Source organism: Sapajus apella, unplaced genomic scaffold (assembly GCF_009761245.1).
Source record: "Sapajus apella isolate SASKATOON/1434 unplaced genomic scaffold, GSC_monkey_1.0 scaffold67, whole genome shotgun sequence".
NCBI lineage: Eukaryota > Metazoa > Chordata > Mammalia > Primates > Cebidae > Sapajus > Sapajus apella.
Window position 1 is genome coordinate 10492072 of NW_022437007.1, and position 14703 is coordinate 10506774.

The 14703-nt window shown below is 37.6% G+C and overlaps 1 protein-coding gene across 2 annotated transcripts; it reads left to right on the top strand.

The window, feature by feature from the left end:
- The first annotated feature begins 5201 nt into the window (after nt 1-5201).
- Nucleotides 5202-14180, top strand: FGG (fibrinogen gamma chain). Of its 2 annotated transcripts, XM_032248614.1 has the most exons (10): nt 5202-5482; nt 5571-5615; nt 5803-5986; nt 6100-6193; nt 7821-7951; nt 8249-8382; nt 9333-9517; nt 11314-11591; nt 13202-13371; nt 13913-14180. In XM_032248614.1, exons 1-10 carry the CDS (start codon nt 5405-5407, stop codon nt 13925-13927), a joined length of 1314 nt encoding a protein of 437 aa, XP_032104505.1. In that variant the 5' UTR covers nt 5202-5404; the 3' UTR covers nt 13928-14180. The 2 variants fall into 2 exon arrangements, with proteins under 2 accessions (XP_032104505.1, XP_032104504.1); XM_032248613.1 differs by lacking the exon at nt 13913-14180 and having other exon boundaries at nt 13202-13689.
- Nucleotides 14181-14703: the final 523 nt, after the last annotated feature.

The window sequence follows — 14703 nt, forward strand, 5'->3', positions numbered from 1 at the left end:
TTGGGTAGTCTTCCAACCCAGAAGGATGCATAATTAAGCAACCAGTTTCCTGGATCTTGGTTAATAGAATTTCCTCTGTGCTGTCTATAAAAAATGAAACACAATGTTCTAAATTTTGACCTATTCTTGTTTCTTTGTGAATGAGGCTGCCCTGGTCAGCCCTGAAGCCAGGCCGTTCTTCGGTAACTTGCAGCCATAGTGGTTATCAACCAAGAGTGTGGTTTAGACTCCAGGCTTTCTTGCAAAATATTCAGTAAATATTTGGGATTTTGACTTAATCTGGTTTTGCAAATTGTGTCTTTGTTTACTTAGCAGAGGTCATTGTTCCACCACTCAAGGTAAAGCATACACAGAAATCTACACCTGAAGAAGACTGAAATATGTCACCTTCATGGATGAAGCAAAGTCCTTCAAAATGTCAACAGAAAGTTTGCCTTTGTACACAGCAAATCCTATATGGATTTTACTTTGAAAAGACTACAGTGCAGTCACACTAAGACAATAAACTAACCCAAGTAGTTAGAATTTAAAACAAAGATCCAAATCTGTTAAATGTTTCGTTTGTCCTCATTCAAGATTGCAGGTTAAAGCAAGTGTGTGTGTTAACCTAGATAAGATGACTAAATTGCTTTGATGATCTGATAACATTTTCTATTCTTCCTACTTTCTCTCCTTCTTTAGGAATATATAGATAGATTTTTCCTCCACAACTAGTTTACATGACAAAATAACTAGTTTTCTTCAAACAGGGGCCTGTTCACTTTCAACATAGGCCAGTATTTCTACTCAAAGGCTTAAAATGTTTCTTCTTTCCAGAGCACATTCTCATGAATATAACTTGGCCCCTTTGTTGGTGGTGTTTTTTTTTTAACCAATCTCATTTGCTCTTGTAAATCTCCTGCTAATCACATTTAATAGTGAAAATTCTTTTATAGGGTGAGAGATTTGAAATCCTAGATTACACAAAGGTGGAAAAAAAAAAAAACGAACTGGTAGCAAATACCAACGTAGCACAGCAAAACACCTAAATCCAACCTCTCTGTTCCAATTTGTCTCAATCCAGGGCACCTCAGAGCATTCCTTAGTTTCAAACTAGTATTAAAAATGGCTAATTTCCAGCCTCGTTGGCCTCTGTAATTACCAACAGGATAATCCTTCTTTCTCTAGGCACTGAATTACTTAATTTCCTAAATCTCAACCACAGCAGGGATTTTTCAACATCCCTGCCACTAGGACAGATCTCCTAAATGACACATGTAATGAACTTTATGAAGTTAAGAAGTGCAAAACCCAACCTATGGCTGCTGCTCAGCAGCCGGCGAGGGAGTCCATCTTACCTGTGCCCAGTGTTGTTTTCGTCTTTGATTTACATAGTGAAACTAAAAGCACATTGTTCATAGACTACCAAGAAAGCATTTGCATTTTCACTTTTCCTGGTCTATTTTTATACACAAAGCAAATATTCTATCAGAGACAACTCTGTTGCCCTGAATGGGATATTTTTACTGTTAGGTTGGACTGGTTTTCAATATGCCAACAGTTTCATTTTCTTTCTGCCTGTTTTTAGGAAATCCAGTTCTGAGGGTTCAGGCTAAAAATTTAGCTTAGATCTAGAGATGGTTTACTTATTAGAAAAACAGATATATCATTGTTGCCATTGATTTGAGCTTCCTTGACCACACAGTGGCTGTCTCTCCCTTTTAGCCTACTGACAGAATTAGATTTATCAAGTCCTATTAAACTTGAACCAAGCAGTTAGCATTGAAAAACTGCTTCCATCTAAAATTGGACTGAAGCCAGGTGCAGTGGCACGTGCCCATAGTCCCAGCTACTCAGGAGGCTGAGGTAAGAGGATTGCTTGAGCCCAGGAGTTCAGTTTGAGGCCAGACTCAGCAACAAAGCGAGACTCCATCTCCAAAGGAAAAAAAATGGACTGTAAACACAAGCTAATCATAAAACAACACAAATCTAGGTTTGAGAAAGACTCCAAGGCTGTAAAAGATCCTTCACGCAATCTTGCCTCTAACCCAGATAAGAAGAGAGATAACTAGATAGATAGATGTACACGTATGTTCAAATAATCATGCACACACTTATATATACATGCACATACACATCTTTAAAATCCATTCTATCAGTGAATAACTTTGACTTTCACAACACCTTGTATCTACGTATTATTTTAAATTAAGTAGTGTTTCATGATTGTATAAAGATTCATGGTTAAGAGCACAGGCATTGGGTCCCATGAGTTTGAGTTCCTGTTCTGGCACACTGACCCTGCATATGTTACACGACATCTCTAGGCCTTTCTTTTTTCGTTATAAGATACAGGTAATTATATCTACTTCCTAGGCTTGTGGTGAGGATTAAATGAGAGAATATACATGACAACAACAACTATACTACTGCATAACCTCTAGCATAAAGAAGATGCTCAAAATTGGTAGTTCTTTCTATTATTCCTTGGGGCCTATAACATTTTTCACCAGGTCAAGAAGTCTTCTATGTAATCAAATTTAAATTCAGCAAATAATTTTGGAGCAAAGATGAACAAAGCAGATGAGGGGCTCACAAAGTACATTATCAATATACATGAAGACTGTTAGCAGTAGACGTTGTGTTTTAAGTCAGAACACAAACGGTTGGATGATAGGGAATTTGGGACATTATTATTTCAATAAACAAGACCACTGACCTCGAATTACATTAAATGATTATTTTGGCTTACATACTACCTATGCTATTCTCTCAAAAAACACACCTGGAAGTAAAAGAACTGTGATTTAAGAAATATTCTTCATTCCTGGAATTCATCAATGATTTCTCATTTTTCAAAGAAAAATTTGGCCCAAACATGAAACAACTAGTTAAAATTTAATAAATCTAAGTGATACTAGATTGAATGCAGGGCCAATATAGACTGCTAAATCACTGTTGCCCATTTTTTTCCTCTTGCTGTATATGATTTGGATTTAGGACTTGAGACTGTGGTAAAAGCAAATTTTTTTCTCTAAAATTCTGATAACACTTCTAGATTTCAATACAAGTCAGTTAAAAGCCAGTGATGCAAGTATTCCACTTCTAAAATGCTGTAAGACAGAATTTCTAATGTCCTCAATTTAAATGTTTGTCAACTTTGTCAATTAGTTACATTAATACATCCAATAAAACTTTATGACCTTAAGGAGATGAAAACCCAACCTGTGACTGCATGAATGGTTACCCTAAATTCAACAAACCAATATTTTATGGAAGAACTTCCTATAGCTGGAACAACAAAGCTTGTTCCCATGAGCCAAATCTACCAATAATGACTGTGTTGAAGGAGTTTCCTATTTACATAGATTTTTATGTCAAATACATTTGGTAATTCATAAACCTTACAAACATTTCCTTAACCCTTACCAGGGATCAGGCAATGTGTTCAGCACATTATTCCTCTAAATCTTGGTAATAGTCCTACTAAGTAGATACTATATCATAAGTATTATCTCTCTTTTACTGACATGGATAATGGAACTCAAGGAGATTAAGAAATTTGTACTCAATCACACAGCCAGTAAATTGTAGAGATGGGATTCAAACCTAGGCAAATGGACTCCAGAACTCAATAACTATTTATTTATATGTTCTCCAATTGTGCTATACACTTCTTAAAGGCAAAGGCAATACCTTAGTCACCCTTTATATTCAAGTCAGGTTAAAAAGTAAGCAAGATGTAATTATGAGCGTACCATGTAAATCTTTGTGAATGATCAATAATTACATATTTTGACTGTATCTATTTTAGTAGATAATATTTACATACATTCCAAATTCTCAATATAGAGAGTTTACAGAGAAAAATGAAGTTTTTTTCTTGTTTCCAATTCTGTCCTCCACCTCTGCATCCCATACTTTTTCACAGAGGCAACTCCTTCCAGTTATTACATAGTTATTGAGTGTTAAATACAATTATGTTAAATATAGCTATATATGTTAGATGCCGTAGCCATAGAAATCAGTTTACAATCTAATGGAGTGGATATGGCATGTATACAGATAACGTTGCTACAAATGCTATTTGAGGTAAAGCTGTGTGAAAGAATACTAACACTTTAACGTTTAATTCAACTGACTTGATTGACAGCTGATTAGATGAATGGAAAAGATGGATGAGAAAGATTGTGAGACTTAATTGGCTGGTGGTATGGTGATATGATTGACAATAACTGCTGAGTCAGAGAGGGATATTAAGGAGGAGAAGAAAAGCAACAAATCTGTTTTGATGTGTTCACTTTGTTATAATTATTGATTATTTACTGAGTATGAACATTTATCTTTGTTTTCAAGTCATGTAAGTATTCCTTTGTAAAGACTTAGAATTAAACATTGAAGTATTAGTATTTCTTTCAAACTGGAGGCATTTCATAAAAACTTATAATAAACTTGATTCCAGAAGAGGAAATGAGGGATAACCAAAAATAGAGACATTAATAATAGTGTAATGCACAGTGACAATTCTCCATCGGCAGTGATGACAGACATGTTTTCCCAAACACAAGGATGCTGTAAGGGCCAAACAGAGATGATGGCCCCTCCCCAGCATCTCATTTTGCCTCTCTTCCTTCAGGTATGCTTCTGCTCTCCTCAAATACAAGGGAGGTGGATTTTTTCTCTTCTCTTTGGTAGCTTAATGGAACCACAAGAACAATAAAGTGGGCACCTGGCTCTTTTCTCTCTGTGGCAGAGGGGGTGCCATACCCATCTTTCAGACAAGAGGAAAACTGAGGTCAAAAGCTCCCTGAGAACTGAAAGCCTGTGAATATGGTTAACACAGAGAGACAGGAATGTATTTCCAGGGTCATTCGTTCCTGGAAATAGTGAACTGGGGCATGGGGGGGTTTCCTCCCGCCACAGCCACAGGTTAAAAATAATAATGTTAACTGATTTCTAGGCTAACAAAGTTCTTTCGGTAATTTGGGTGATAGCAGCAGGCCCCATCACAAGGACAGGCTGGGTTTGCTCCGTTTGAGGTCAGATCTGTTTGCTCTCAGCCATGTACTGGAAGAAGTTGCATCACGCCGCCTCCGGGACTTCCCGCCTCCTCACAGCAATGGATAATGCTTCACCAGCCTTTTGCAGATGATTTTGGATCAGAGAAAAAACCTTGAGCTGGGCCAAAAAGGAGGAGCTTCAACCTGTGTGCAAAATCTGGGAACCTGGCGGTATAGGTTGGGGGCCAGGGTGAGGAAAAAGGAACAGGAAAGACCTCCCCCCGCTTCTGGTAAGGAGGCCCCGTGATCAGCTCCAGCCACTAGCAGTCCTGGCTGTCCCAGGAGCTGACATAAAGGGACAAGTGGAGCCGGAGAGGTGACAGTGCTGACGCTACAAGGCTCGGAACTCCGGGCACCCAGACATCATGAGTTGGTCCTTGCACCCCCGGAATTTAATTCTCTACTTCTATGCTCTTTTATTACTCTCTTCAACATGTGTGGCAGTAAGTGTGCTCTTCACAAAACATTTTTTTAAATGGAAAACAAAGCAGATAATAAACTAGTGAAATGTCTGTATGTTTTCTCTTTTAGTACGTTGCTACCAGAGACAACTGTTGCATCTTAGATGAAAGATTCGTAAGTAGTTTTTGTTTCTCCCTTTGTGTGTGAACTGGAGAGGGGCAGAGGAATAGAAATAATTTCCTCCTAAATATCATCTAGCACTTGCAATGTTTTAAATACATAGTCTAGGTTTTACCTATTTTTCTTAATAGATGTTATGTGTAGCATCTGCCAACATTTTTAATTCCTGTTATATTTTCAGGGTAGCTATTGCCCAACTACCTGTGGCATTGCAGATTTCCTATCTACTTATCAAACCAAAGTAGACAAGGATCTACAGGTTTTGGAAGACCTCTTACATGAAGTTGAAAACAAAACATCAGAAGCCAAAGAGCTGGTAAAAATAATCCAAGTCAGTTATAATCCTGATCAGCCATCAAAACCAAGTGAGAAAATAAAGACTACTGACCAAAAAAAATCATCTGTGACGTTCTTTTGCTGTTGTTTGAGTTGTTCTATCTGCTTAAAGATTTTTTATGTCTCTGATTCTATATTACAGATATGATGGAGGGTGCTACTCTGAAGTCCAAGAAAATGTTAGAAGAAATTATGAAATATGAAGCATTGATTTTAACACATGACTCAAGTATTCGGTAAGCATTTTTATTTTAATTTGCTCTGCAAGACTGATTTAGTTCTAATTTAATATTCTATACTTGAGTGAAAGTAATTTTGTAATGTGTTCTCCCCATTTCTAATATCCCAGTGGCATTATGCCTATCTTGAACATCGTGAAGGTAGAAGTTTTTAGTGCATTGTAACTTATGCTGGGTTATAACTGCTTATAATAATCACATTGGGGAAAGATGTTCTAGGTGTCTTCAAACGCTATTTTGACCATATTTATGTAAATGTTTTTCCCCATCCCCCACTTATCTTACAACGTAAAATTAATCTCATAGGAGTTTGGGTGTTGAAAATAAAATCCTATTTATAAAAATGTTGACAAATTGGTGGTAAAAAAAAATAGCAAGCAGAAACATAGTAAGGATTTTGGCTCCTAAAGTAAACTATATTGAAGGTGGAGCAGGAAAAAAACATATATTAAGAGACTAAATGTAGCAAACATTGCAAAGCTGTGTGTTGATCATTGCAGAATGAACCTGCGGAGTCTCCTCCCTTCATTTGGAAGTGAATGTCTCTGTAAACAGCTTCTCAGGGACTCATAAACTTTAGGAACATAAAGTCTCAGATACAGTTTTAATTTTTTTCCCCAATTTTTTTTTCTAAATTGTTCTCAAAGCAGCTTGAGAAACTGAGATAAATGGTGGGTAGGGAGAAGTGGCCCAGGAAAGATTTCTCCTCTTTTTACTGTCAAAGGACCATTGTTATCATTGTTCTTATTATTACTTGCATTATTATTGTCCATCATTGAAGTTGAAGGAGATTGTTGTACAGAAATTGCCTAGGACAAAGTAGTGGGGAAAAGTGGGCAAATAGCCTGTTTTACCCTTTTTTACTTCAAAGAAACCCAGAACAGTTTATGCATTGTAAATGGTTTTCTGTCATTTTTGAATATTTACAAGCCACCCTGTAAGTAAGTACAAAAGTAGGGTTTTTACTTCCCTCAGTCAATTCCCAAAGCTATGTAACCAAAAACATTTAAAAAGAAAGGAAAAGTATCTGTTGTTTTATTTTACATGTAGTAATGTTCCAGATCCCTTCTTCATTTGATTGAAGCTTATGAGTATATCCTCCGTAGTTCCACAAGTGAAAGGAATACTATTTCAGCACATGTGAATTACTGAACTGAGCCTTTCCGGCTTGTAAAGCATCGGGGAATGTTCCTGTTAACCAGTCTCATTACTCGTACACGTTGTTGTCTGCTGCCCCTTATGCATAGAGTAAAAAGCAAAATGCCAATGACATTTGTTTATTGACAAGGACTTTGTTATTTGTGTTCGGAGTTGAGGCAATATGTCCCATTCTAGGTGAAAAGATTCAGGTCAACATTGTGTTCCTGTTTTAATTGATTTTTTGGTTTTGTTTTTCTTTTTCAAAAAGTTTATAATTTTAATCCATCTTGTGCTCACTTTGGCAGCACATATACTAAAATTTTAATTCATCTTAATTTAGTGATATAATTTTGCATTTTCCCCAAGAATGGAATAATTTATCAGAAAGTAATTATTAAGAAAATATTTAGCTAGCAGTTTCCAGAGAAAATATGAAATCATTCTTCTGAAAGAAAGACTTATGTTTATCTTATTTTTTTTGTAGATTTTTGCAGGAAATATATAATACAAATAATCAAAAGATTGTTAACTTAAAACAGAAGGTAACCCAGCTTGAAGCACAGTGCCAGGAACCTTGCAAAGACACAGTGCAAATCCAAGATACAACTGGGAAAGGTAAGTGATGAGGGTTATGTGGGAATTAGGTTCATTAAAGTAAATATCATAAAGGAGAATGTACTGCAATGTATAGAAATAGTTTAGAACGTGGCTAGCCATTAAGTCCAAGAATTTCAATTCTCTAGACCTTTCTTGAATAGCCAAAAAAGAGTTTACAAGGAATGATGATGTGAAAAGTAAGAAAATTATTCTTGGAAAATCAATAGTTTACTATATGTTAAAAGCTAATTTTCAAGGCTGGCACAGTCCTACCTGGATTTCAAACCACAGTAAAAGTCTATTCTTCTTCTCCAGATTGTCAAGACATTGCCAATAAGGGAGCTAAACAGAGTGGGCTTTACTTTATCAAACCTTTGAAAGCTAAGCAGCAATTCCTAGTCTACTGTGAAATTGATGGGTCTGGAAATGGATGGACTGTACTTCAGAAGGTAATTTTTTTTCCTCACCATGTGTATTTACTAAGTGTTTAATTGTTTCTGCCATATACCAGATGCTTTTCCAAGTACCTTACAAACACTACCTCATTTAATCCTTGCAACGGCCCTAAGAGGTAGGTACTTCTGTTACTCCTATACACAGAAAAGGAAACTGAGACACACAAGGTTAAATAACTTGCCCAAGACCACATAACTAATGAGCAACAGAGTCAGCATTTGAACCTAGGTAGTACAGTTTCGGAGTACATGCCTTGACTCTATACTGTGCTGGCACTGACTTTGTAGATGCATGATGGCACATAATCATAGTACCATAGTGACAAAGAACAAAAAGGGAACTCTTTTGTCAGGTAGGTCAAGACCTGAGGCTGCCCATCACAAAACGATAAAGCCCAACCACCCACCACCACCCTTTCACACACCAGAGGATACACTTGAGCTGCTCCAAGACAAGGGACCTTTGTTGCCTCTGCCATTGGCTGATAACCATTAGGAGGAATCTTGGCTCCTTTGCCTTCTGTTTGCCTCCTGCCACTGTTACAGCTATTCCTGCAGGGGGCGCTCGGAGGGAGTGAATGATGGAAGCATTAGTTGCCAGACACCAATTGAGCAATGGGTTGGCTATTCCTTCATAAGTGTGAGAATCAGTAATATCCACCTAGAGTTCTAAAGTCATCTAGGTGTCTTTTTTAATACTACCATTAATTTAGAATTTACAATGTGCCAGGAACTCTCTTAAGTATTTCTCTTATATTCTCTCTTGTAATCCTTGCAGCAACATTTTTCCTGTTTGATAGATGAGGAAATTGAGGTAGCTTGGCCGCGATCACTTAGTTGGGGGTTCATAGAACCTATGCTTCATATTTTTGGCAAAATGTTGACAGCATTTTCTTTATATGTATATCTATTTTCTCCTTTTGCCTATGCAAATGTGTAATTAGAGACTTGATGGCAGTGTGGATTTCAAGAAAAACTGGATTCAATATAAAGAAGGATTTGGACATCTGTCTCCTACTGGTACAACAGAATTTTGGCTGGGAAATGAGAAGATTCATTTGATAAGCACACAGTCTGCCATCCCATACGCATTAAGAATACAACTGGAAGATTGGAATGGCAGAACCAGGTACTGTTTTGAAAGGACTTCTGACTTTTTATTATAAAGATTGTCAGCCGGGCGCAGTGGCACACGCCTTTAATCCCAACACTTTGGGAGGCCAAGGCAGGTGGATCACAAGGTCAGGAGTTCAAGACCAGCCTGACTAACACAGTGAAACCCCGTCTCTACTAAAAATATAAAAATTAGCCTGGTGTGGTGGTGTGCACCTGTAGTCCCAGCTACTTAGGAGGCTAAGGCAGGAGAATCACTTGAACCCAGGAAATGGAGGTTGCAGTGAGCTGAGATCACACCATTGCACTCCAGCCTGGGCAACAGAATGAGGCCCTGTCTCAACAACAACAACAAAAAGATTATCTGGAAAATGTACTTTCCATCTATCAATAGACAATGGCAAATGTAGCCTGACAAAATGTAAACAGCCCATCCAGCCACCATTTTCTCCAGGAGTCAGTTTGGTTCTTGGGCAGTCCAAAAAGGTAGATTCTATTCAGGATGAATCTGAGTGTTTTGGTACAGTCTACTTACCCTGGAGGCATTCAGAATAATAGCTAATAACTGAACTTTTAATCAGTCCCAGAAATTGAGCATAAAATTATAATTTTATCTAGTCCAAATTGCTATTTCTTGAGGCAGGTATTATTGTTAATCCCATTTTACAGATTAACTTGCTCAGAGTCACATTGCTGATAAATGGTAGAGGTAGAATTCAAACTCAAGTAGTTTAACTTTAGAGCCTGTCCTGTTATCAACTATCCTGGTTGAAAAGCAAATCCAGTCTCTTCAGACTTCCCAGTGCCTTCAATGGCCATTTATTCTGTCAAATCATGAGCTACCCTGAAATTAAATCAGCTTGCTCTTTTGGTGATCTAGAGCTTCTTTTCACTTGAGCTATTTGAAGGTTTTAAGCACGGATACCTAATTAAAATGGAGAAAAATATCCAACCCTCTTGTTATGTTTAAGGAATAGTGAATTATAATGTCTCCAAACACATGGATTTTTTTATTGTTTGTTTGTTAGGTTGGTTTTTAATCCAGAAAGTGCTATAGTCAGTAGACCTTCTTCTATGAGAGGATCTTCCATTTCTCAGCTACTGGAGATTAGAAAAAAGGCTAAACATTTTCTGGGAATTTCTGTTCATTCATTAAGGCCCATCCTTTCCCTTACTCTGTAGAATTATGGCCCACTTGTACAATATTTTTCCAGGAAAAAAATATCGCTCTAACTCCTTCACATGTTCACATGCTTTGGACCACACAGGGAAAACTTCATTTGTGTAATGCCTTCAAATCTCTCAGAAGCTCTCCTTCTTGCCACTACCACACTGTATTGGGAGAGAAAAGCCCTTTAGCACTTAACCCTTCAGGCGGTATGAGTGGCTAATGGAACTGTACCTTCTTCAAGTTTGGTGCATTAATTAAGGGTCACTCACTGTCAGACAATTTCTGTGATCTATGATGTATAACATTTACATAAAAGAAGAAAACATAAAATTAGGGTCACCTGCACATCTGGATTTGATCTTAGACTGAAACAAGCATAAAAGCATTCAAGTGAGTGTAATTATTAGTTTTCACCAAAATGCTTCGAAGGCTTCTAGACCCATCCCAGGTAGTGTTAATCAGCTGTGGACTGGCTCACGTATCCATTGCCTCTTGCCAGATTTGCAAAAACTTACTCAATGAGCACATTTCAACCTTAAAAAACAAAGTCAAAAATTCCAAGAAACTGTCCTATGAAAGAGGGAACTTCTGAGGTCCCTGAGGAAGGTCAGAATGTGATGGCTGTATTCCATTCTTTTCAGTACTGCTGACTATGCCATGTTCAAGGTGGGACCTGAAGCTGACAAGTACCGCCTAACATATGCCTACTTCATTGGTGGAGACGCTGGAGATGCCTTCGATGGCTATGATTTTGGCGACGATCCTAGCGACAAGTTTTTCACATCCCATAATGGCATGCAGTTTAGCACCTGGGACAATGACAATGATAAGTTTGAAGGCAACTGTGCTGAACAGGACGGATCTGGTTGGTGGATGAACAAGTGTCACGCTGGCCACCTCAATGGAGTTTATTACCAAGGTATGTTTTCCTTTGTTAGATTCCAAATTAATGTGTAGAATATAGTATTTGCAAAAAAAATAGATATGAAGAATAATTTATAAAGATAGTAGGGATGATATCATGTCTCTTTATTTCAACTAAGTTCCTTATTTAAAACTGGATAATACCAAGTTCATGCCTAAACTTAGCCCTTCTAAAGAAATCCACCAGCTGCAAAATATCCAGTGGTTTGTCATTATACCTGAAACTATCAATGTGGGTTATGGTATATTCTTTAGATATACCACATATAAGATCTGGATAGACCAGCATTACTGTATGGATGCTTGTTGACACATTAACCTGGCTTCCCATGAGCCATGTGCCAGATACTCACAGTGAGCAGGTGTTTGGAGGAACAGACTAAAGAGCGTTAAGTACTGGTAAGGGCAGGGGTTTGTGAAAGCTTCAGAGAAGAGTCTGAGGATAGTAGACACTTACTTTAGGATGGGGGTTAGATGAAGGGGTTATGGTTTACTATAAGCCTGAAATGGTTTGGAACACTGGTTTCACTCATACACCCAGCAGTTATGTGTGAGGAAGCCTTACCAATGCTAAAGGATCCATATTACGATAATGGCATTATTTGGAAATCCCAGTGGTATTCCATGAAGAAACTCACTATGAAGATAATTCTATTCAATAGACTCTCCATTGGAGAAGGACTCCAACACCACCTGGGGAAGGCCAAACCAGTCAGACCAGACCTGGTTAGCATCAGTAGGGCTTTCCCACACATATCTGCTAGGTAGGTGAGTGAAACCAGTGTCCCAAACCATCCCAGGATTATAGCAAACCATAGTCTCCTCATCTACCGAGATGAGCAACCTTACCTCCTGATGGCACCGTCCTAGCCAATCACCAACTAGGAATCTTTGCAAAGTTTATTTAAGGTAACTGGTTTTCACAACGTTGTTGAATTGGAGAAACATAGCTTATCTTTGCACCCACAATGAGAAGAAACTCTAAGGAAAAATGCTTGATCTGTGTGACCGAGGAGTCATGCCGGAGCCTGTGGTTCATGCCAATGCTGTGCTCTGACAAGCCCTTTATGAAATTACACGGCATCTGCTTCCCTAGGACAAGTAAAAGGCAAATCAACAGAGGCTGGACTTTACAATAGAGACATAAAATAGCATTCCAGAACCATTTAATAAAGCTCCTTAGCCTTGCTCCAATTAACCAATAAAATTGTGCTTTCAAATAACCTGAGATGATCTCATGAGGAATCTCATGGTTCCTTCTCTTCCAGCCTGCCAGGGGAAAGATGGTCCGCAGTAGCTGAGTCCAGGATGAATAAACTTAGGGAAAGAGGCCAGTTAGGGAACTTTGGGTTTCTAGCCCTACCAGTAATGAATAAATATAAAGTGTGGATATAACCATGAGTCACAACACAGATGTTGTTTAATAATATGTTTATTTTAATTATAAATTGAGATTTTAGGAATCTTTGGGGACATTTTCAGTTAGCAGATAACGCTGTAAATTTTATGTAACTGGCAATGCACATGGTAATAGACAGTTCTTCATAGACTTGCAGAGGTAAAAGATTCCAGAATGATGATATGTACATCTACAACTTGTTTTAGGTGGAACTTACTCAAAAGCATCTACTCCTAATGGTTACGATAATGGCATTATTTGGGCCACTTGGAAATCCCGGTGGTATTCCATGAAGAAAACCACTATGAAGATAATCCCATTCAACAGACTCTCCATTGGAGAAGGACAGCAGCACCACCTGGGGGGCTCCAAACAGGTCAGAGCAGAGCATCCTGTGGAAATAGACTATGAGTCACCTTACCCTGAGGATTATGTGTAGGAAGTTAACTGCTAATTCCTATTGACTCACAAAGTTTCAGAAATTCTCTGAAAGTTTCTTCCTATTTTCTCTTACTATATTGACTGATTTCGAGTCTTCTATGAAGGATATTTAGCCTTCAATGGAAATTAAAACTCACTTAAGACTGTATTTCCAAAGGACTGACATCAGAGTTATTTAAAAATTCTTTATTTGAGGCGATAACCTTTCCACTTTGTTCCTAAATACATAATAATAAAATGATTGACTTTATTTGCATTTTTATGACCTCTTGTCATTTATTTTGTCTTGGTAAACTATTTTTCTTATCTCCAATATGTTAGCATATACTTAATAAAATAGAAGAAAATTTTAGAGTTTCAAATGCCTAAGTATTTTCATTGTTTATTAGCTCTAAATCATTCCTATTTAATTCTTCTTTTTCAATGGAGAAAATGATATCTTTTTAATACTTTTTTGTTTTGTTATATATTCACAGGCTGGAGATGTTTAAAAGACCATTTCAAAAGAGATTTACTTTTTTAAAGGACTTTATCTGAACAGAGAAATACAATATTTTCCTATTGGACAATGGACTTAGAAAGCTTCACTTCATTTTAAGAACGAAAGACCCCTTGTTGAAAACTCCACTTACAGTTTTATGCTGGTGATAATTTATCTACATGCATTTCAATAAACTTTTTGTTTCCTAAGACTAGAAATGTGGTACTTTTTATTGATCATTAAAAACCACCACTTTTCACCAATTTACTAATTACAATTGAGCAATCATCAGTAGTACTTGAGTCCTCATTTTATGCTAAATGTTATGCATAACTCTTGCCAGAGTTACAACGGAAACAGCAATTATGGCTTTTGCCCTCCAGGAGATATAGGAAAAATACAGGAAAATACAGCAATCCAAAGCGACAACATTCTATACAAGAACTTAAACACTAAGTATGAGTCACAACCACAGAATAAGATGCATGGTACCTAAAGGGCAGCTGGAGATGGGAAAGCTGCTTAGCGATTCTCCTAGCAGAACCTTTTAGCTCCAAACATCTGCAGAGGGACCTGGTCACACTGAGAGGACTGCAACTCAGAGCAGAGAGCTCTAGGGAACCATTTGCCCTGTTTCTCACTGGTCATGAAGTAAGCTGGATGAAACCATCTCTTCCTTCTGATTCACAGATACTGACTTTTTAGCAGCCTGAGTTCAGGTTCTTTTGCCAACTCTCTAGTGAATTAGCTATATCTATATAACTTAGCGTAAGGCTGATTGTGGGA